At 46.9% G+C, this 21,732-nt stretch overlaps 1 protein-coding gene across 4 annotated transcripts in view; it reads left to right on the top strand.

Moving 5' to 3' along the window:
* The window catches only part of LOC147728480 (protein ECT2-like), an 88,424-nt gene that overhangs the window by 18,987 nt on the left and 47,705 nt on the right, over positions 1-21,732 (top strand). For all 4 annotated transcript variants that reach the window (XR_015309561.1, XM_086963291.1, XM_086963289.1 and 1 more), the window contains 2 exons: positions 15,675-15,810; positions 20,388-20,542. Coding sequence is in view for 3 of the 4 variants with exons in the window: in XM_086963291.1 (XP_086819417.1) it covers positions 15,675-15,810; positions 20,388-20,542 (291 nt within the window). In the remaining variant the exon portion in view is untranslated. The remainder of the gene's footprint in view (positions 1-15,674; positions 15,811-20,387; positions 20,543-21,732) is intronic.

Genomic DNA, 21,732 nt, shown 5'->3' on the forward strand with positions numbered 1-21,732 from the left:
GTCCGCAGAGCACATGCGCTTATTGCAGCAAGAAGTACTCTGCATGCTGCAAAAAGGAGCCATAGAACTCGTGCCTTTAGAACAGCAAGTTACAGGGGTGTACTCCCTGTACTTCTTGATCCCCAAAAAAGGACGGATCCCTGCGGCCCATTCTAGACCTCAGACCCCTGAACCAGTGCATCTTGTCAGAACATTTTCATATGTTAACTTTACAGCAAGTTCTACCATTGCTCAGGCAGGGGGACTTCCTAGCAACACTAGACCTGAAGGATGCCTGTTTCCACATTCCCATTCACCCAGGTCACAGGAAGTATCTCCGGTTCACCGTCCACAACCAGCATTACCAGTTCAAGGTCCTGCCTTTCGGGGTCACTACAGCCCCCAGGGTGTTCACCAAGTGCTTGGCGACAGTGGCTGCGCACCTTCGGAGACAACACATCCACGTCTATCCTTACCTGGACGACTGGCTTGTTCAAGCAAAGTCAGCCCAGCAATGTGCCAGCCACATGTCCCGCACGATTCACCTCTTACAGTCTAGGATTTTCACTGAATTACCCAAAATCACACCTTCAGCCCGCACATGTACAATAGTACCTAGGGGCAACAATAAACACTATGACAGCAACAGCGCAGCCAAACCCGCCCAGAGTCAACAGCATGAAATTGCTAATTCAGAAATTCAGACCCCAACACTTGCTCCCGGCGCAGGTGTTCATGCAACTGATAGGTATGATGGCCTCCTGCATCTTCATAGTCCCACACGCAAGGCTGCACATGCGTCCCCTCCAGGAGTGCTTAGCACGACTGTGGAACCAGGCTTGTTGACATCTAAAAGACATAGTGTTGGTGACCGGTCGTGCTTACAACTCTCTGCATTGGTGGAACACACAAAACCTTTGCAGGGGACGACCGTTCCAAGAGCCTGTGCCACAAATAGTGCTGACGACGGACGCATCTCTCCTGGGCTGGGGAGCGCATGTCCTCCATTATACAGTGCAGGGACTATGGACGACACAGCAGCAGAAAATGCACATCAACCTGCTGGAGCTGATGGCAATCTTCATGGCGATGAAGGCGTTCAAATTACACTTGTGCAACAAAGTCGTGCTGATCCGGACGGACAACATGACTGCCATGTATTACATCCAGAAGCAGGGAGGCACACACTCTCCACAGTTGTCCCATCTAGCGCAAAGCATGTGGAAGTGGGCCATTCAGAGAAACCTGTTCCTCATGGCGGAACATCTCCCAGGCAAAGACAACCAGAGGGCGGACCTGCTCAGCAGGCACAGCCATCGGATGCACGAGTGGGAGATACACCCCTCGTTGCTCCAACCATATTTCCAGCAGTGGGGTCATCCAGAAATCGACCTTTTCGCCACACAGGAAAACTCAAAATGCCAAACCTTCGCCGCCAGGTTCCCACACCCGCAGTCTCAGGGCAATGCGATATGGATGAACTGGTCAGGCAGATTTGCGTACGCTTTTCCCCCAGCACCACTCATACCGCTAGTGGCACGCAAACTGAGACAACACTCCATGGCGCTCATCCTGGTTGCTCCAACGTGGGCACGGCAGGCCTGGTACCCCACGTTCCTAGAAATTTCAGTGGTGCCTCACGAAAGGCTGCGCCTCACGCCCAGTCTCCCCACTCAGAGCCATGGAGACATTCAGCACCCAAATCCACAACAGTTGAGCCTTGCGATATGGCTCCTGAGGTCATAGAGTTTGGCTACCTCAACCTACCCCCTGACTGTATGAACATCATCAAGGAGGCAATGCGACCTACAACTAGGGCATGCTAGGTGGCCAAATGGAAACGGTTTGTCATTTACTGTTCCAATAATTACATTAATCCGCTAGATGCGTCCACGCATAACATCATATGTTATTTGTTGCTTCGATACAGTTCCAATCTGGCATATAGTTCCACCAGGATACACCTGGCCGCCATTGCAGCATATCTTCAAAACAGGCAGCATATTTCCCTTTTCAGGGTGCCTGCCATTAAAGCCTTTATGGAAGGACTCAAAAGAGTGATCCCTCCCAGGCACCCTCCTTCGCCTGTCTGGAATCTAAATGTAGTTCTCACCAGACTAATGGGACCACCCTTTGAACCTCTTCACTCTTGTGAAATCCAGTTTCTTACATGGAAAGTGGCTTTTCTGGTAGCCATCACATCGCTAAGATGAGTTAGTGAGCTTCAAGCCCTAACTATTCAAGAGCCTTTCATACAGATTCATGCTAATAGGGTAGTGCTACGTACCAACCCTAAATTCATGCCTAAAGTGGTGTCGCAGTTCCACATTAATCGAACCATAGAACTGCCAGTTTTGCTCCCCAATCCAGATTCTGTGGCAGAGCGAGCACTGCACACCTTAGATGTTAAAAGAGCTATCCTGTATTACATCGACAGGACAAAAGATTTTAGAAAGACTAAACAACTGTTTGTTGCCTTCTCTCCACAACACAAAGGCAACCCCATTTCCAAATCGGGTATAGCCAGATGGATTGTTAAGTACATACAAATCTGTTCTCAAAAAGCTAAATGCACATTACCAGTTCCCCCAAGAGCGCATTCCACACGCAAGTTAGGGGCATCCATGGCTTTCCTAGGAAACATTCCCCTAGAGGATATATGTAGAGCAGCCACATGGACCACCATACATACATTTACCAAACACTACTGAGTAGATGTACCCTCCAAACATCAAGCTGCTGTAGGACAGGCTGTTCTCAAAACCCCTTTTCAGACTGCTGCAGCTGGCACGGACAACCACCGCTAAGGAGGTAACTGCTATTTATTCTATGCACAGATATGAGTTCAGCAGCCCACATGCCTCGAACGGAATATGCTACTTACCAGTATGCATCTGTTCTTGGCATGTAGGGCTGCTGACATTCATATCGCCCGCCCTCCTCCCCGGTGCCTGTCGCAGTTGTAGCACTCAGAATCATTCTCAGGCATGGTCATCACCTACTGTGTTACACTCCATCTCTGCCACAATGGCGAAAAACAATCTGAAGATGGAGAGGATGCCCATGCGCACTGTAGTCCAGGGGAGGAGCCACCTATCTCGTGATACTTCGAAGACTCTTCCAGGACAACAATGTGCAATCATCCGGACCCAACACTAGGCGGCGATCTATGCACAGATATGAATGTCAGCAGCCCTACATGCCAAGAACAGATGCATACTGGTAAGTAGCATATTCCTTACATTTACAAGACGACCATAACATATACAAAAATCATACAGTGATAACAGAATAAACATTTCAAAAATAACATTATCGGAGTAATTCAGAACATAATGCGCAGTGAATTTAAATAACATGAGTCATTGCAGGTAGTCATTCCAGATAAGAAAAAAAAAGAGAAATAAATAAATTAATGAAATAAAAGGACGAGGGGGCAAGTTCCGACAAACGGATAACCATCAAATATTAAGAGATCCCCCAGATCCTTTCAAACCTCAATATTGACTTCGTACCCCTGAGTCTGGCTAAAGAAGATTCCATACAGAGAATATCGTTGAGCAAAGCCCACCACTCCATGATTATCGGTGGATTTCGGGAAATCCAGGCACGTGCGATTTTAAGTTTGGCACAGGACAGCATAATAGTAATAATAGCCTTGTGTGGGGTGTTAGTAGTATTAATATCTAGTAAGACTGAAGAAGCTACAAGTGGAAAGAGGCAATTCAATTTTTGATTAATTATTTTACCCAATACTCTCCAGAATTCTACTAACATTGGGCACAAATACAGCATATGTACCACTTGGGGCATTTAGTTCGGTCAGTATTATATAATGGGTTCCCAGTCCATTTGGAAATTCTTTCTGGAGTATGATAGAGCATACAAGTCGTTCTAAATTGCTGGAGTCTTAGACTAGGTGAAGAGACGGGGTTATTAATGTTACGCAACAACGTGTTAATCGTCAAGTTCGAATTTGAATAGCGCACTACTCACCCAGAGGGTCTCAAGGCGCTTGCAGGAGGGGGGAACTTTACTTATCGAATATCCAAGTTTTTAGTTGTTTTCTGAAGGAGAGGTGGTTCTGTGTAAGGCGGAGGTGGGTGGGGAGAGAATTCCAGGTCTTGGCCGCTAAGTAGGAGAAGGATTTCCCCCCCCCCCCCCCTCCATGGTGGATATATGGATGCGTGGGATTGCGGCGAGGGCTTGATTGGGCGATTGTAGTTGGCGGCTGGGGGTGTAAAAGGACAGGCGTGTTGAGGTATTCGGGTCGTAGAGGGCTTTGGGTGCGTGGGTTAGGAGTCTGAACGTTATTCTCTTGACAGGGAGCCAGTGGAGGTCTTTCAGGTGACCGGAAATGTACGTTTGGTGGGGAATGTCTAGAATGAGTCTGGCTGAGGCGTTTTGGATGCGTTGGAGTTTTTTCTGTAATTTGGCTGTGGTTCCGGCGTAAAGGGTGTTTCCGTAGTCCAGTCGGCTTGTGACCAGTGCATGGGTGACCGTCTTTCTTGTTTCGGTGGGGATCCAACTGAAGATTTTTTTTGAGCATGCATAGGATGTTGAAGCATGATGATGAGACGGCGTTGACTTGTCTGGTCATCGAGAGGGAGGAGTCCAGGATGAAGCCCAGATTACGTGCGTGGTCCGTAGGTATGGGTGCGGTTCCAAGGGCCGGTGGCCACCATGAGTCGTCCCAGGCGGAGGGGGATGATCCTAAGATTAGGACTTCCGTTTTGTCCGAGTTCAGTTTTAAACGGCTGTTCTTCATCCATTCGGCTACTTCTTTCATCCCTTCGTGTAGATTGGTTTTGGCGGTATTAGGGTCTTTGGTGAGGGAGAGGATCAGCTGGGTGTCGTCTGCGTAGGAGATAATGTTGAGGTTGTGTTGGCGCGCGATGGATGCTAGGGGACTCATGTATACGTTGAAGAGGGTGGGACTGAGTGAAGATCCTTGTGGTACGCCGCAGATGACTTCGGTGGCCTCTGATCTGAAAGGGGGGAGGCGGACTCTCTGGGTTCTTCCGGCGAGGAACGAAATGATCCAGTCCAATGCTTTTCCTTGTATTCTGACGTTGCTGAGGCGTTGTATAAGGGTGCTATGACAGACTGTGTCGAAGGCTGCGGAGAGGTCAAGTAGGATGAGGGCAGCTGTTTCTCCGTTGTCCAGTAGAGTTCGAATGTCGTCGGTTGCTGCGATGAGGGCGGTCTTGGTGCTGTGTTTGGCTCAGAAGCCGGACTGTGAAGGGTCGAGGGATTTGTTGGATTCGAGGAAGGCGGCGAGTTGACTGTTGATGGCTTTCTCAATGACTTTGGCAGGGAAAGGGAGGAGCAAAATGGGGCGGTAGTTCTTGAGTTCAGTGGGGTCTGCTGTGGGTTTCTTCAAGAGGGCGCGGAGTTCGGCATGTTTCCATTTTTCCGGGAAGGTAGCGGAGTTGAGGGAGCAGTTGATGACGTCTCGGAGATGGGGTGCGATAATGGAGTCTGCTTTGTTGAAAATATGGTGGGGACATGGGTCGGTTGGTGACCCTGAGTGGATGGTGTTCATCAGGCGGATGGTGTCTTCAGTGGTGATTGGGTTCCAGGCGTAAAGGTTGTTGGAGGGGGGTTTTAGTTCGGAGGTGGGTGGGGTGGACTGGTTTCCAAAGCTGTTATGTATGTCAGCGATTTTGTTGTAGGAAGAACGAGGCTAGAGAGTCGCAGAGGTCTTGAGAGGGAGTGATGTCGTTGGTGCCGGCGGTGGGGTTGGTAAACTCTTTGACGATGTTGAATAGTTACTTGCTGTTGTGGGCGTTGTTGTCGAGTCGATCCTTTAATGCTGATTTCTTGGTGGATCGGATAAGTTGGTGGTGTTTGCGGGTGGCGTTCTTGAAGGTGGCCAGGTTGTCAGTGGTTGGGTTTTTTCGCCAGGCTTTTTCAAGGGTGCAACAGATCTTCTTGGATTTCTTAAGGTCATCATTGAACCAGGGGGCTTTTTTGCTGCCTTAGATGTGATGGTTTTTCAAGGGTGCTAATTCGTCAGTGCTGTGGGTGATCCATTGTGTGAGGTTGGTGGCTGCTTGGTTTGGGTTCGAAGATTTTGCAGGAGGGTTTTGGTGAAGCGATGTGAGGAGCTGGTCGGTGGTAATTTTGTTCCAGTTTCTCCGGGGAATTGGTTGTGGGTCGTAGCCTTTTTGTAGTTGAAGTGAACGCAGCTGTGGTCCGTCCAATGAAGAGCTGTGGTGTGATTAAAGGAGATGTGCTTGCTGGAGGTGAAGATTGGGTCGAGCGTGTGCCCAGCATTGTGGGTGGGGGTGTTAACAAGTTGTTTGAGTCCGAGATTGGCGAGGTTGTCCAGTAGGGTGGTGGTGTTGCTGTTGTTCTTTTCCAGGTGGAAGTTGAGGTATCCCAGTAGAATGTAGTCCTGTGAGGGGAGGGCGTAAGGGCTGATGAAGTCACTGTCTTCGCTGAATTGTGTGCGGGTTCCAGGTGGTCTATAGATGAGGGTGCCTATGAGTGTGGTCTTAGGGTCGGTGTGAATCTGGAAGTGAAGGTGTTAGGCGGATGTGAGGTTGTCATCGGAACTGGTCGTGATGTGAATGGTGTTCTTGTGGACAATGGCGATCCCTCCTCCTGTTTGGTTGATGCGGTCCTTTCGGATGATCTTGTAGCCTTCCGGGATGGCTATGGCGATGTCGGGCGTTGATGAGGCGTTCATCCAGGTTTCAGTAAGAAAGGCGACGTCCGGCGATGTGGTGTCCAGTAGGTTCCAAAGTTCAATGGCGTGTCTGTGGACCGAGCGGGTGTTGAGCAGGATGCACTTCAGGTGGTTAGTGTTGGAGTTCTGTGTGGAGTCTGTGGATTTGGTGTGGATCCTGAGCGCAGTCGAACTTGCAGGAGTGGCAGGTGAAGGGTCCATGGGTTTGTCCTGGGGCGGCTTGGTTGCAGTTTGGGAGTCGGCCGGGGTTAAGTGCTGAGAGGGTTGCGGCGTCGTACGATATGCGGGTGGAGTGGATTTTGCGGGGGCAAGGAGGGTCTGGAGCTGGGCGCGGTCCAGGCGCGGACGGGCGTAGACAGGCTTACCTTTGGCGCGCATAGGGCGCGACCGCTGCGTGTGAACGCTGCGCGTCTTATGCATTGACATATGTAGATAGTGGAGGGGGGCGGAGCGAGGGAGGAGCAGCTGGGAGGCGGGAGTGGGGTGGAGAGCCGGGCTGAGAGGCACAACAACAATCAACAAAATGGCATCAAGACAAAATCCAAGCAGGACGAGATTGGGGCACAAGTTTGATAATGGCAATGAAATGGGCAGTGGCTCCGGCACAATCAGGCACAAATAGGTTAAGCAGGCAAAGGCAGCAATGCACAACAGTATATTAATTAATGCGCAGTCTAACAGTATAGCGCTACGATATAAATCGATTCAGGAATCTGGCACAAATTATTGCAGGAGCAATGCGATATTGATACAAAGGCAAAGAGCTGTCTTGCACGATAGCGCTACGATACCGGATTCTGGCCATTTTTCCGTTAATTTATTACATGCAGTGTTTTGGTAAGTATTGAAGCATTTATATCCAGCACTTATTTTTATGTAAATATATACAGTCCCAATAAAGGTCCCCACGTGTCCTTATGCCGTGTACTGACCAAGTGTTTATTGCGCCGATACCCGGATTGCCCCATAATAGTAATTTAGGGTGAAAGAAAGAGGTGTGACCGAAATCCAGGATATTCCGCCATATTTTAACTAAGTCCCTCGCGGTCTTAAATCTGACCCTTTTAAAGTAATTGGGGTTGTTAACCCTCCATAGAAACATATTAGAGTCCATGTCTCGTAAAGGTAAGAAAATAGAATTGGTTATCTGCAGAGACTATATTGATTAGGCGTCTGAGACGTTCTATAAAAGTTGACCAAAAATATACCTTAAAGTCCGGAAAGTTTAGCCCCCCTACATCTAGAGACTCTTTTAATAGAGCCATTGAACGCCTAGCTTTACGATACCCCCAAATAAAACTGCTAAATATGCCATCCATTTTTAAAAAAAAAACAATTATTGAGAGCCAGAGGGATAGAGCGGAATAAATATAGAAATTTTGGCACTATAATCATTCGGATCAGATTGATTCTGCCTATGATGTTTAAGGGAATCTTGTGCCACTTTTTTAATAGTAATCCCGTGGTTTTAACTAGGGCGTCATAGTTTATTTTAATTATGCTCTTTATTTTATCAGTAATTTGAACCCCCAAATAAGTTGCAGTCTGGCATAATCCTCCAGTTGGCAATACAGGTTTGTGATTAGAGACAATTAGATTTTTGTTTAAATTCAATTTGTACCCGGAGATATCTCCAAATCGATTAGCCTCCTCTGTAATACTCTTCAATGCTTCTATAATGTCAGTTGAATAAATAGCTATGTCATCGTCATAAGCCGTCATTTTTAATGTATGGGGGCCAAACTTGAAAGGAGAAATACAAGATTGGGATTGCAAAGCAAAAAGAAATGGTTCCATTGACAGGGCAAACAATAGCGGTGATAGGGGGCATCCTTGTCGGGTGCCCCTGGCTATAGAAAACTGAGTTGATGTGATACCAGCATAACTGATTTTAGCTGTGGGGTTATCATATAGGGATTGGGTCCATTTCATAAATTTACAGCTGAAGCCAAGATTAGTCATCACCAGCCAAAAGTACCCCCTCCCCACTCGGTCAAAGGCTTTTTCTACGTCAAGCTAAATTATGCAGAGTGGGGTGGATTTCTTGTCTTGGTATATACGGGGCCAGCCGAGTGGCCAGCACCTTGGCAAATATTTTGGCGTCAGTGTTGACCAATGAAATAGGGCGGTAGGAGCCACTATTATCAGGTGGTTTCCCTTTTTCAGAAAGAACACAAGATTTACCCTGTTCCAAGAGCAAGGGGCTTTCCCGTGATCACCGATATAGTTGATTACTTGTTGTTAAAGGGGAATCAATTCGTCCAGGCATATTTTATAGATCTCTATTGGTATTGCGTCCTCACCGGAGGTTTTTCCGGATGGGAAGGAGGAGATCGCCGGTCTAATCTCCTGTTGGCTGATATTATTAGACAATTGTTCCAATTCAAGGGGCTCAGATACTCCTACAAAAAGATCCAGATATTTTTGAATAGCTGCCGAGGTGCGGCATACTTCAGGGGTATACAGTTTTTCATAAAACATTGCGAATTGCTCCAGAATTTGAGCTGGTTGATCACATATTGTGGTGCTTGGGCCGCTTATATATTTTATCAAAGTACTAGCTTTTTTATCCGCTATTTTATAGGGCAGCAATTTCCCGACCTTGTCCCCGCTCTCGTTTTGCGTAGATTTAAGCAGCTCCTTTCCCAAAAAATAGTGTTCGAGGCATGTGGGCTGCTGAATTCATATCTGTGAATAGATCGCCGCATAGTGTTGGGGGCCGGATGATTGCACATTGTTGTCCTGGAAGAGTCTTCGAAGTATCACGAGATAAGTGGCTCCTCCCCCGGACTACAGTGCGCATGGGCATCCTCTCCATTCTCAGATTGTTTTTTTTCCGCCATTGGGTTCAGATGTACTTTTCTTTGCTCAAGTTCAGAAACTTTTCTAAAGGCCAAAAGGCCTTCGGGGCGTCGGTATTGTTTCGATCGGTGCCGAAATCTTGTTCCAGTTATTCTTAAGCAGGACGTCGAAGAGAGCCGCGTGGCCTTTTCGACACCGGTGACGATCGTCTATGGAACGGAGCCCGTTCAAACGATGCCCCCTTTGTAACTCTAAATACACGCACATCGATGTACACCCGGTGTGCAACAAGTGCTTATCACCGGAGCACAACGAGGACAACTGTCTAGCTTGTGCTCGATTCAGGTCAAAGAAGACGCTTAAACTCCGACGTGCAGCGAGGCAAACTATGTCGAAGCCAGCGCCCGACCCGGTGAATATCTTCGACGCTGAAGACGATGAGGTCGTCGAGACTGAGGATCCAGAACAGCAGTCGGATCCCGGCTCGGAGCATGACTCCAACTATTATGAAGACGACTAGGAGAACGTCGAGGATGAAAACGTCGTCTAGGTAAGGGACGACGTATCCCCCCATCGGAGCCGCTGACAACGACTCATCGATGAACCAGGCCCAGCGGTGGGTACAGGGCCCGAAACAGACCCTCAAAGACTTACAAGGGCTCAGGTCGAGGCATCGCCAGAAGGCCTTAGCCAAGATCTTCAAGAACATTCTATAGCCCCGCGTCAAGGCCCGGCTAAGAATCTATCACATGAGCCATCGGTCCACCTACTAAAAACGAAACCGAAACTGCTGAAATCAGTCTTCGGATCGAAGAGCTCCAACCCATCGGAGTCGATGAACAAAAGAGGTGTCGACGACCCTGCCGGGTCGAAAGTGAAGAGTGTCGAACCGAAGATCGGTGCGCTAAAGTCCACCATTAAGTCAAAGCACGTCGAGCCGACTAGGTCAACGTCGACGGACAGCGACACAAACAAGGGACTCTAGTCTCGGAAGCTTCTCGATCCGAAGCATATAGTCAACAGGCCCCAGCTCGTCAAAGGCCTAGAGTTGAAATCCAAGAGCTCCTCAAAAGACCACGTCGAGCCGAAACAAAAAAGCGCACCTCCGACGCCACAAGCGCCGAAGTCGACGCAAGGACATAAACTTATTGGCGAAGGCAAAATTAGTCGGGCCTCCATCGACGCCGGCCCCGAAGAAGGTCGGTCTGTCTAAAGACACTGTGCCGCCAATAAAGTTCGGTCTGCCCCCGACTGCGCGCCCTAAAGCGCTCGATCCGAAGCCTGGGGTCGAACGTCCAAGACTGTGTCGTTGGGAAAACTGACACATCCTCTAGAAGAGGATGTTTTTGTATCAGGAGCCCTCGTATGATGACCAGTCGACGCTACATATCGACTCCGAATCTGGTAGACTTACTATCTATCAAAGGAAGATAAGGTCGGAACATCCTCTGAAATCATACAAAATCCCACTCAAGAAGAAAAGGGATTCTTCAACGTCGCCTGTCCTTTTTGAGACTGTAAGGTACCATGGCCAGGACGCTTCTGCATACTCTCCCACGCCCACTACTGAGGATATGGGATATGACGATGATGAACAATATCATTACCCTGCGGACACGGATAAAGATGACCAGACTCAAGCCTGGACGGACCCTGCTGAGCAGGGGGAGTCAGACTATTCCGGATACTCCTTCTTATCCTGTTAAAACTTCCCCAACAGAAGATACAGCTGCGTTCAACGCTTTGATTGAAAGGGCAGCGCTATATCATGATGTGGACATGCACGCTGACCCAGTGGAGGAGGACTTCCTGTTCGACACGTTCTCCACTTCGGAGAAATCTGTTAAAACTTTACCAATGCTAAAAGGTGTCCTTAAACACGCAGGGGACATCCTCAAAGAAACCACTAGAGCAAGGGTTATAAACCCCAGGATTGAAAGATAGTACAGACCGGCGCCTGTGGACCCTACATATATTAAGGGACAGTTGCCATTGGACTCTCTGGTGGTCTCAAATGCTCGTAAGCGAGCCAACTCGCAGACTACGGGTGATGCTCCTCCTCCAGACAAGGAATCGAAAGTATTGGAAGCTTCAGGGAAAAGGGTAGCTGCTCAAGCAGCTATTATCTGGAGAATTTCCAATACACAGGCCCTATTAGCCAGATACGATAGGGCGCATTATGACACTCTAGAGCAACTGCTTCAACATTTGCCAGAGGCCTACAAAGAAGTAGCAGAAATGCTAATCCAGGAAGGGAAGCTCATAACAAACGCATCCATCAAATGCGCGCTAGACGCAGTAGACACTGCAGCCAGGGCCATTAACACAAGTGTCATGCTCAAGAGACATGCTTGGTTGCGAATCTCTGGGTTAAAACCTGAAATTCAGACCACATTACTAATTCAGCCTGTAAACCCTGACTTTTTATTTGGTCCTGATGTGGACACAATCTTAGAAAAGATAAAAAAAAGACACAAACAGCCAAGTCTATGGGTGCTTGCAGTCCCCTTTCTGGAGTAAGACTACCATAAATGCCCTCGAGTCATCCCCTTCTACCCCCTCTGGGATACCAAAGAGCCTAAGATTAGGTCGCCGTTGACGATTCTCCAAATTTTTCAGTTGAAGAGCCAGAAGCTGATATTCATGTTGACTAACCATAGTACCAGTTCTGACTGAACCCTCCTCCACCTGAACCACTCTCTGCTGCAAGTCCTCCATTTCCTGAGTTACCCCTCCCATCTTAGATGTAATCTCAAGTAGAGCACTCTGGAGCTTGATATTGTCATCCCGCAACTGTAAAAAGTGTTCTTGTGCTTCTTTCCGATGACCGGTCAACGTCTGTAAGATGATGTCCAGTGGAGAAATGTGAGATTCTAGCTCTAAAGGTCCATTAGGACTGTTTATACATTGAGGGGTTATAGAAGTTGGTGGAGGAAGAGTCGTTGGTGATTTTACCCTATCAGGAGAGATAATGGCAGTGGTGATGTTAGCCATAGAGGGGCCGTCTGGGGCGATTTCAGTGACTGTGGAGACCCATGTGGGATCACTCTCCGGAAACCAGGTCCTGGGGCCCAACTAAATTAATTGCACCCGCTGCTCCGATTGATCTAGCTGAGGGCGGTCGAGCAATACCTGCTGTGCTTACAAGATTCTCTGATAACAGTGCGGAGGGATCAATACCATCAGGATCAGAAGGGCCTGTACCAGAGAGCTTAAGTGTCATGCTCTACACCAACCCCTTGGCCTGAATTCATTTTCTGAGGGGGCTTTTCTTGACCAGCAGGTTTTTTCTTGTCGATGGGTTTAAGCTTACTACTAGTTCTATGGTTTTCCCCTTTTTACCCCTTACTTTGGATTTGAACTTAGCCTTGTCCCTCCTATTCGAAAGGTATTTAGCTGTGTCTGAAGGGGAACCCACCGACGTTGGATCCTCAAATTCATCATTACAGATTTCACCTTCGGCTGTACCCTCTGCTATACCCTCCGACGCGTCCTCCTCCTCCTCCTCCTCCTCTGTATACAGTCTTCCATTTTCAGAGTTATTTGCCTCTGCTCTGTTATCCGGTGAGATATCAATTGGTCCACCCTCCGGGGAGAGATCTTCACTGGATCTTCTATAGTGCCCCCACCCGGTGAGCTCTCTGAGGTAGCTTCAGTGTGGACAGTCATGTTGACTGGATTCGCCTCCAGCTCCACTACACATTTTCCCCCTATCATTAATTTAACTTTAGTAACATTGTTTGTGCAGTTTTTCGAATTGCAATCAATCACGGGAGCAGAAGCTGATGAAGGTGAGGGCAGAGGTACAAGCAAGATCGGAGGCCTCAGGACTTTCTTACCATATGCTGTGGAAGCTGTAGGAGGGAATAGCAGCGCCAGTCCCCCCACCTGGAGGTGAAGCGGGTTCTCCAGCCATGGCAGCGGTAGCGATCGCGGTTCCTGTGGAGAGACCCCCTCTAGATTTTCCATGGGCCGCGGGGACATGTGCTGCAGTTGTTGCAATTGTTCCATTACCCGCTGGTATTACCTCGTCGATCTGGGCGGGTTTTTTGGAGCCATCTGCGAGCCACCGACTTGTGCAAGGTCTGCACTCCCCTGTAATCCGGAGCGCAGCCCTACACCAGACCAGCTGAGGGCCGAGACCCTGATCAGACGCGGGAAAAGATGCCGGGCAAGCTCGTAAGAGCCTCTGCATCCGTCTTGAGTTTTGACAAGATAAATTATGCTTAGTTAGTTTCTGTAGTGCTCGTAGGCTAGACAAATCCTTAATGTCCACGCAGCCGTAATCGCCGCTCCCTCCGTTCGCTCTGTGAAAGCCTCTGTCAATTTCCCTCCAGCCTCGCTTGTCGTCGCTTCGCTTCACCGGAGACACAATGTAACTGCAGTCTCTGCAAATTATAAAAAATTGCTACATTGTTAGTTTGCATGCACTCTCAGAATCCCGGGCTGGTTGAGGGATCATGGTATATCTGAGAGTAAGAAATCACGCAATTTCGGGTAGGACTGGGGAGCTCTCACTAGCCACTGCTGCTCAGCAGCGTCTTCAGTCCGCCATCTTGCCCCAGGCTCTCATTTGTCGTCGGAGCTACAGGCTCTTTCATCTAAGCCTCCTTTCCTCTGTCCATCCAGACCAAGTTGTTCTGAGTACTCGTCCTTCTTTTCTGCCCAAGGTAGTTACTGTCTTTCACATCGGACAGTCCATTACCTTGCCCACATCTTTCTGCTTCCGCATCCCTCGAAAGAGGAAGAGGTTCCACCATCTGGACCCAAAACGTGCGCTCTCCTTTTACCTAGATCGCACACGACCGTTCCGGGTGGACGACCAACTCTTTGTTTGCTACGTGGGCGCTAAGAAGGGATGGGCGGTGCACAAGCGAACCATCTCTCGTGGGTCGTTTTGTGCATCAAGGTCTGCTATAAATTGGCTAAAATGGAACCTCCTGTGGCGCTCCGCGCCCTTTCCACTCAGGCTACAGCGGCTACTACTGCCTTGGAACGATTTCCAGGACATTTGTCAGGCAGCTACGTTGGCCTCGCTGCACACGTTTGCCAAGCACTACTGCTTAGACAGCCAAGTCCGGAGGGATAGCTTCTTTGGCCATTCCTATCTATTATAAGGTAGGGAATCTAACACTAAAGGGTTTCTTTCAGATGCACAAGTTAGTTACCTTCAGTAACGATATATCTGTAAGAAACATTAGTTAGTATTAGATTCCTTACCGCCCCACCCATCCTCCCCGTTCTGAAAACCGATATCTAGGGTTAAGGTATTTCCCTTTGAGAGCCCTAGTTTCATGGCACCTGTGTAGCTTTCTTGCATGGCTCTATGTTCCTGGCTCGGAAAGCTATGTACAGAATTGACGTCCGCGCGCGAGGGCGTCGTCTAAGTATTTCAGCGATGTCATCCCGGCGATCACGAAGCCGACGACTGACACAGAGCTGCAGACTAACGCCTACAGACGTGCAGGGGTACTGCTGACAAACTTTCCGGATCCAGTCTGACACCTGGAGATATTCTAAGGTAAGGAATCTAACACCAAATAATGTTTCATACAGATAAATCGTTACTGAAGGTAAGTGCATCTATGCCAGAGTCTTAGTTTGTGGCACAACCTTTAAGAAAGACCTTCAAATGAGCCGCAACACATGGCTGCATTTTTGTTAACTTTAGTCCATTTGAGATAGCAACCATTTTTCTTGATCTACAGATTATGCAGCAGATAATTGTTTATGGCAAATGCTGTAAATCCATAATTATGCAGATAATGCTGTAAAATCGCATAATTCCAGTGAGCTCGTTTGTAGTTGAACACATTGTGACCCATAATTCACTCTTGCATAACCTCACAAGTGTACCCTTTTTGTCACAGTTCTAAAACTGTTTTCTAATGCATACATCTTCCTGCAAAAGACTCGCCTTAAGACTATCCTCCCAAGTGTTTGATTAGTACAGCAAACTTTCTTTCCAAGGTGTGACTGATTCTGCATGCCATATATGGCCAGACTATCGTATAAAAGGTGCCAATATAGTCTTTTATTTCTTTCTTTTCACGCCTCATTAACCTTGTCCAGAGTGCTCTCTGTGTTTCACCTGGCACTTACTTCAGCTTTAATAGCAATTAGGTCAAATGTCTCCTCTAAAATATTTCTCAATTGCACTTTACAGACCGGGGTATTTATTCCTACTTTTTATTTTCAGATTGCAAGGAAAAGGCACAAAGTCACATCTTTCAAAAGTTCCCATGGACAAACAAGACCTCCAGCATCTCTCAAACACATTAGTTTAATGCCTCTGTCCCAGATCAAGAAAGTTCTGGATTTCCGGGAGACTGACGGTAAGGATGTTTAAGAGTATTCTGATTAATTGGAAATGTGACTCTTGCGGTGGTCTGCACACAGGCAACCCTTTGATGGCAGTAACTTTGGATTTCAAGCACTTTCTAAAATGGTGGTGTCAAATGTAATGTTTTTTTAATGAATAATTTTGGTAAATATTCCATGTAAACCAATTGTATTTCTGTTAAGTATCTAAAATGTTTTTTCAAATATTAGAAGAGTGAATTGATAAAAGCTGCATTTAGGCTTCCTGTTACTTTCCTTTTTATGATTTTATTTTATGCTAGTGTTTGGTTTTTCCTCAAATGAGAATCAGGCTGTTTCTGGGGAGTTTGAGGTAATTGTTGAGCACCTGATGGGAACTCTACTGACTCATCAGGAGTTGCTCACAATTTTCATATACAGACTCCTAGATGTCCAACTCCTGGTCAGAACACCCTATCTATCATCCCAATACTGCGGAGTATAGTTGTGATGAAAGATTTCCATCTGTACCAGAGGCGAATGCTTGTTCTTCCTCCGTCTCTAGGCATTATTTTGAACTATAGGATGTCCCATGTGGTCATCGGCATTCTCTCCAGCCCCGGTGTCCGGTGTTTAGCTTGTGGCTGTGGTGGAATTTTGATGCGGGAAATGTTCTCCGGCTTCACATTAATGATGGATAGTGTCCGTGGTGTTAACAGTCTTGTCGATTGAGTAGCCTGCTTCAGTGACTGATGTGTCAGCACAGCTTCTCTGATCAAGGATTCTTTTGTCCAGCTGCACTGACCTTGTTTGCAAAGCTTTGGGAGATGGTGACTTCAGATGGCTTGACCGAGAGAGCCTTTTTCTCATCCTTAGTGTTGATGAAGCTTTGTCAGCAGTAGTCGTTAACAAGGCAGAAGGGAGGGTTTTTTTAGACTTCTTTGTTGGAGGAGATGACATTGGAGGCTTAATGGTCCTCTGACTCGGAGGCTGAATCTTTTAGTCTTAATCTCTCCTTTGAGGCCTCAGTAGTTTCAGGCTTTACTTTTAGTGCCTTTTTCTCTCCAGATTTAGAAGAGCTGGCCTAAGACTCATCCCCTGAAGAGGGACATTCAGCACCCTTGTTCTTCTGGATCCATCTTAATTCTTCCTTCGCAGTCATTCAAGGTATTGACAGTGTTCTGCTGATTTTACAACCTTTAGCCTTGTGATCTGGGTAGAGATTGTACATTTTGTTGGATCATCTTAGAAAACCCTAATCTTTCTGCAAAATCACAGCCTTGTTTACTTTTCTCAGAGGCTGTAGTGTGAGAAATCTGCACCTAAAGCCTAAGTTTCAAGATGGACTTATGCGGTCCTCTGAGGGGTGAGGCATAGAGCGCACTCACCTCATTAAGCACTGTCTGGGTTTTTTCAACCAGTCAATGCTTTGTACTGCCATGCTAAGGCTACAGAGGATTTCTTACTTGCTCTGGGGAATGACACAAACGCTGGAGTACCACAGTTGCAGGATAGTAACTATTTGCATGCTTTCTTATTCAGCCCAGTAAGAGTCTGCAAGAATTTTCCATACTTTACGGCTCCGTCCAAATGTTCAGTGCATTGTAAGCATGTTCTGGAGGTCACATAAAAATGGTCTAGACCAACCATTGTGATGTTTCAGACAAAACATTTATTTTGGATTACAAGTCTGCTGTTTAAGTCCAATGTTAAACTTTAATTTAGTAAGTGGTTTTACAGTTTCTCCCTTTATTCTCCAAGAGCATGTTTTATAAACAGAGTATATTCAGATTTATATTAAAACTAGTTTGAAAATGGTGCTCGGTTTCGCATGGGTGTTGGAGAATTTCACGGCAAGTTAGTTATTTTTACATCAATCACTACCAAACTGTTAGTATGGAAGCTTATAATATATTCATGGAGATGGTGTCGGCCCATTAGATTGATTTCTGGAGGCATGCAGAAGTGTTTATAATTTTTTTGCTGTTTTTAAGCGGTACCGATACACTGGGGAATAGGAATGTATTAAGATATATTCTAAAACAGGGCTGACTTAAACAAATTCACCTCCCTCCTTAGTTCATCTGCTCCACCCATCACTGGACCATCCATCTTTCGATTCTCAGACACAAGGTCTCACTCACTGGCTTACCTCTGCTGCTGACTTGGTGGCACCCTTAAAACTAGTCAGAGCGAGGCGCAGTCATGACGCCCAGAGGTGGTTCACTGAGGACCTCAGAGCCCAAAAACGTGGTCTTCGTCAGGCAGAACGGCGCTGGCGCCGGGGGTATTCCCCCGAGACTAAAGAGATATTCTCCTCTCTGCTTAGAGAGTATAAGTCAGCAATAACTTTGGCTAAATCTCTCTATTTTTCCAATAGAATTTTGGACTCCTCAAATAAGTCCAAGGATATATTCTCAATTGTTGAGGAATTGTCTAATCCGGCTAGAGTCACTATTGCGCCCCTCCCCTCCCAGTCCCTATGTGATTCCCTGAACCAATTTTTGTGGAAAAGATTGTCAAGATTAAAACCAGCATTTCCGCCCAAGCCCAGCCAGTCCCCTCTCCGCCTAGTGCTTCCTGTCATCATCTCAACACTCATATTCTAACCCAGATTCCCCGGATTCCCCCTATCTCGAAAGTCAACTTTCTTTCACTTCTGCACAAAGTCTCTTCGGGTTCTCCTGGCGACTGCGCCCCCCCCTCGGCCCTTCGGGAAGCCTTTACTTCCTGTCCTGAACCCCCCCCCCCCCTGGCCCTTTTAAACAACTCTCTGACCACTGGGGAGGTTCCTTGTTCCTTCAAACAGGCCGAGGTGGTTGCCGTCCTGAAAAAACCTTCGGCAGACCCCTCCATCATGAGCAACTATCGCCCTATATCTCTTCTCCCCTTCCTCAGTAAAGTTCTGGAGTCGCATGTAACCCAAACCCTCAGCACTTTTGTTGAGGATTCGTGCGTCTTGGACCCCCAGCAGGCCGGGTTTAGACCTGCGCATTCCACAGAAGCAGTCCTCCTCTCCGTGATGGAGGAATTGCGCAGAGGGGCCGACGCTAACATCTGTCAGGCCCTGGTCCTCTTGGATCTGTCGGCTGCCTTTGACATTTTCGACAATGATATTTTGGTCGACCGTGTCAGAGAGGCTGGCATCCAGGGTACCGCCCTGGACTGGGTTCAGTCTTTCTTGACTAAACGTCAACAAGCCGTCAGGCTGTCCCAGTTCTCCGCTACTCAGGTCGAGCTGACCTGCGGCGTCCCGCAGTGCTCCTCTTTGTCCCCCCTCCTTTTTAATTTGTACCTGGCTCCTTTAATACGTTCCCTCCGCGGGTTTAGTGTCACCGCGTTTAATTACGCGGATGACATTCAACTGGTTTTTACCATTGATTCCTCTGACAAATCAATTACTACCTTTCAAAATACGCTCTGCTTCATTAGCAATTGGATGAGCTCAAACCACCTGAAGCTCAACCCCGACAAGACCTAGCTGGTTCTTGTCGGGGGACCCTCCAATCCTTGGCAACCCTCCTTCTGGCCGGCAAGTCTGGGCAGTCCTCCTTGCCCTGTCAACTCAGCCAAAAGCCTGGGAGTCGTCATTAGCAACGATCTCTCTATGACGCCCCAGATAAGCGCAGTAGTGTCCTCTAGCCATTTTCAACTCAGGAAAATTCGTAAAATCTCCCGCCTACTCACTACCGAGGCCCTTACTTTGACCTTGCTTGCGTTAGTCATGTCTAGGCTTGACTACGCAAACGTATTGTATGTAGGCATTCCTGACTACCAACTTAAGAGACTTCAGTTGATCCAAAATCAGGCCGCTCGACTGATTGATCACCAACCCAGAGATCAACACGTTCGCCCCCTTTTAAAAAGTCTCCACTGGCTCCCGGTATCTGCTCGCTGCAAATTCATGCTTGGCTGCATTATCTCAAAATCTCTTGCAGGCCACGGCCCCCTTTTTATTTCTTCCCTTCTCCACCCGTATGTTCCTCCTCACAATCTTCGGTCATCCCAGATGGCCTTGCTATCAGTTCCCAGATTTAAGAGGAAGAAACACGGCGGCCTTAGGTTTTCATTTTTAGCCCCATCTTTTTGGAATTCCCTTCCCCTTCCTCTTAGGTTGCCTTCTCCATATTCCAGGTTCAGATCCCTCCTTAAAACCTTCCTCTTCACTGAGTCCTATAATTAGTTGTCACTCTCACGCTTTTTTCTTTGCTCCCTCAGCACAAGCGCCAAGAAACCTAATGGTGTTAGTCACGCTCAATAAATTCATTTAACATAACATAACAAAACTACACTGTTTTATTAGCTGTACAAAGATTTCATTTACAGTGGTCCCAAAATAAGCACTGTTTTCAAAGTTGATTATTCTTTGTGAATGAATGTTTTCAACGAACTGTTTCCATTGGTTTTTTTTACTATATAGTGGGAAGCTGTTGTTCTGATGCAAACATGGCTTATCCCCTGGAAGGTGTATTATTGAATTATTAGCAATGTAAAGTCAGTAACCTCTTCAGTAATCGTTTATAATTCTGCATGTTGGGTGCGTAGGACTAGGTATAAATGTTGCCCCAGGAAGGAAATAACTTTTGTAAACTTGACCTTTTATTAATTTCAGATTGTCGCAGTGCTTTTGCTTTGGTAGTCAGGCCGCCAACAGAGCAGACAAACAAGTTATTTAGCTTCCAGCTGACATCTGAGGAGCCACCAAAAGTGGATTGGTTGAAGATGCTGTGTCGACAAGTTGCAAACACAATTTCTGAAGCAGATTCTGTAAGTTGCCCAAGTATTGTCTATATTTTTCATATGCAATAAGTTTGCAGATCATGGCTTTCTCTATTTAAATTAGTGATTTTGTGAATTGCAGATTGCTATTCTGAAAGGTGCCATCAATTAGCAATAACTTTAAATTTAGAGGCGCATATATTAGTGCACTAATGACTTTATAGTTTGAATTTGTCTTTACACAGAAAAGCAGGTTTACTAATCAATTTGACACTGGTCGGTTGAGATCTGCTTGGTGTTTTACAAAAAGTCTTAATGTGTTCAATTTTTGCAAGTTGCATGAAGATTGACGGGGGTAGTCCATGTTATGACGCTGGAAATTGCCAAAAATCAGAACTCTGCATTTTTTTGGGGGGGTAAGCCAAAGATTCATGAACAAAACTAGTATAGAGTGTGCGTAAACCCTTCTCCAGCCATTGTTTTTTTATGGTCTTCTTCGGACATGGTTTCTGGAAAGGCAAACATTTTACATACACCCTTAGTATTTCTTCTGCACCGCCTCAATGTATTTAATTGATGTACAAGTTGTACGAGTTGAATTTGGACTGCTTTAATAGCAGCTGTTCATACATCCGTCAACAACCCAATGTGTCAATAGACGCTGATAACAAAAAGATGCCTTTTGGAAGAGTAAGCCCACAAGACCGATGGACATTTTCAAGAAACTGTCTGGGCTGTGTCTCTACAGTACTTGAGGTCTTTTCTGAGCATGTGCTTGTGATTTTTTATTTTTTTTTTTTTTTGGATTTTTTTTTTTTTACGCTAATCGTGTAATATCAAGGTTCTGTAGTAGGGGATCTCTGTGTATAGTCATAATCTAGTGAATAGTCCCGCCCATGTGCGTGGACCCCGGAGCAATCAAAAATAATCTCTTAAAGTGTCGAAAAAATGCAGACCTGCACAGACACTTAAGAGAGAATTAAAGACCGATAATGCAGCCTATAAAACCAGGCTACACTGTCCAGTACTTCAACTAGAAATTCCACCAAAAACCCACAAACAGCAAAGCCTGTCCAGATTTCCCTTGCCTCAACAGCAAAAACCCCTCTGGAGTGATAGAGAGGAAGACCTGGACAGACGAGCCCCATAGGCTGCCATTATGTGGCTCAGAACAGGATACTGTGCCTTTAAGAGAACTTTCCAGAACTTCACAGTATCCCAGAATGCACTGCAGGTCC

Source organism: Lissotriton vulgaris, chromosome 3_1 (assembly GCF_964263255.1).
Source record: "Lissotriton vulgaris chromosome 3_1, aLisVul1.2, whole genome shotgun sequence".
Classification (NCBI taxonomy): domain Eukaryota; kingdom Metazoa; phylum Chordata; class Amphibia; order Caudata; family Salamandridae; genus Lissotriton; species Lissotriton vulgaris.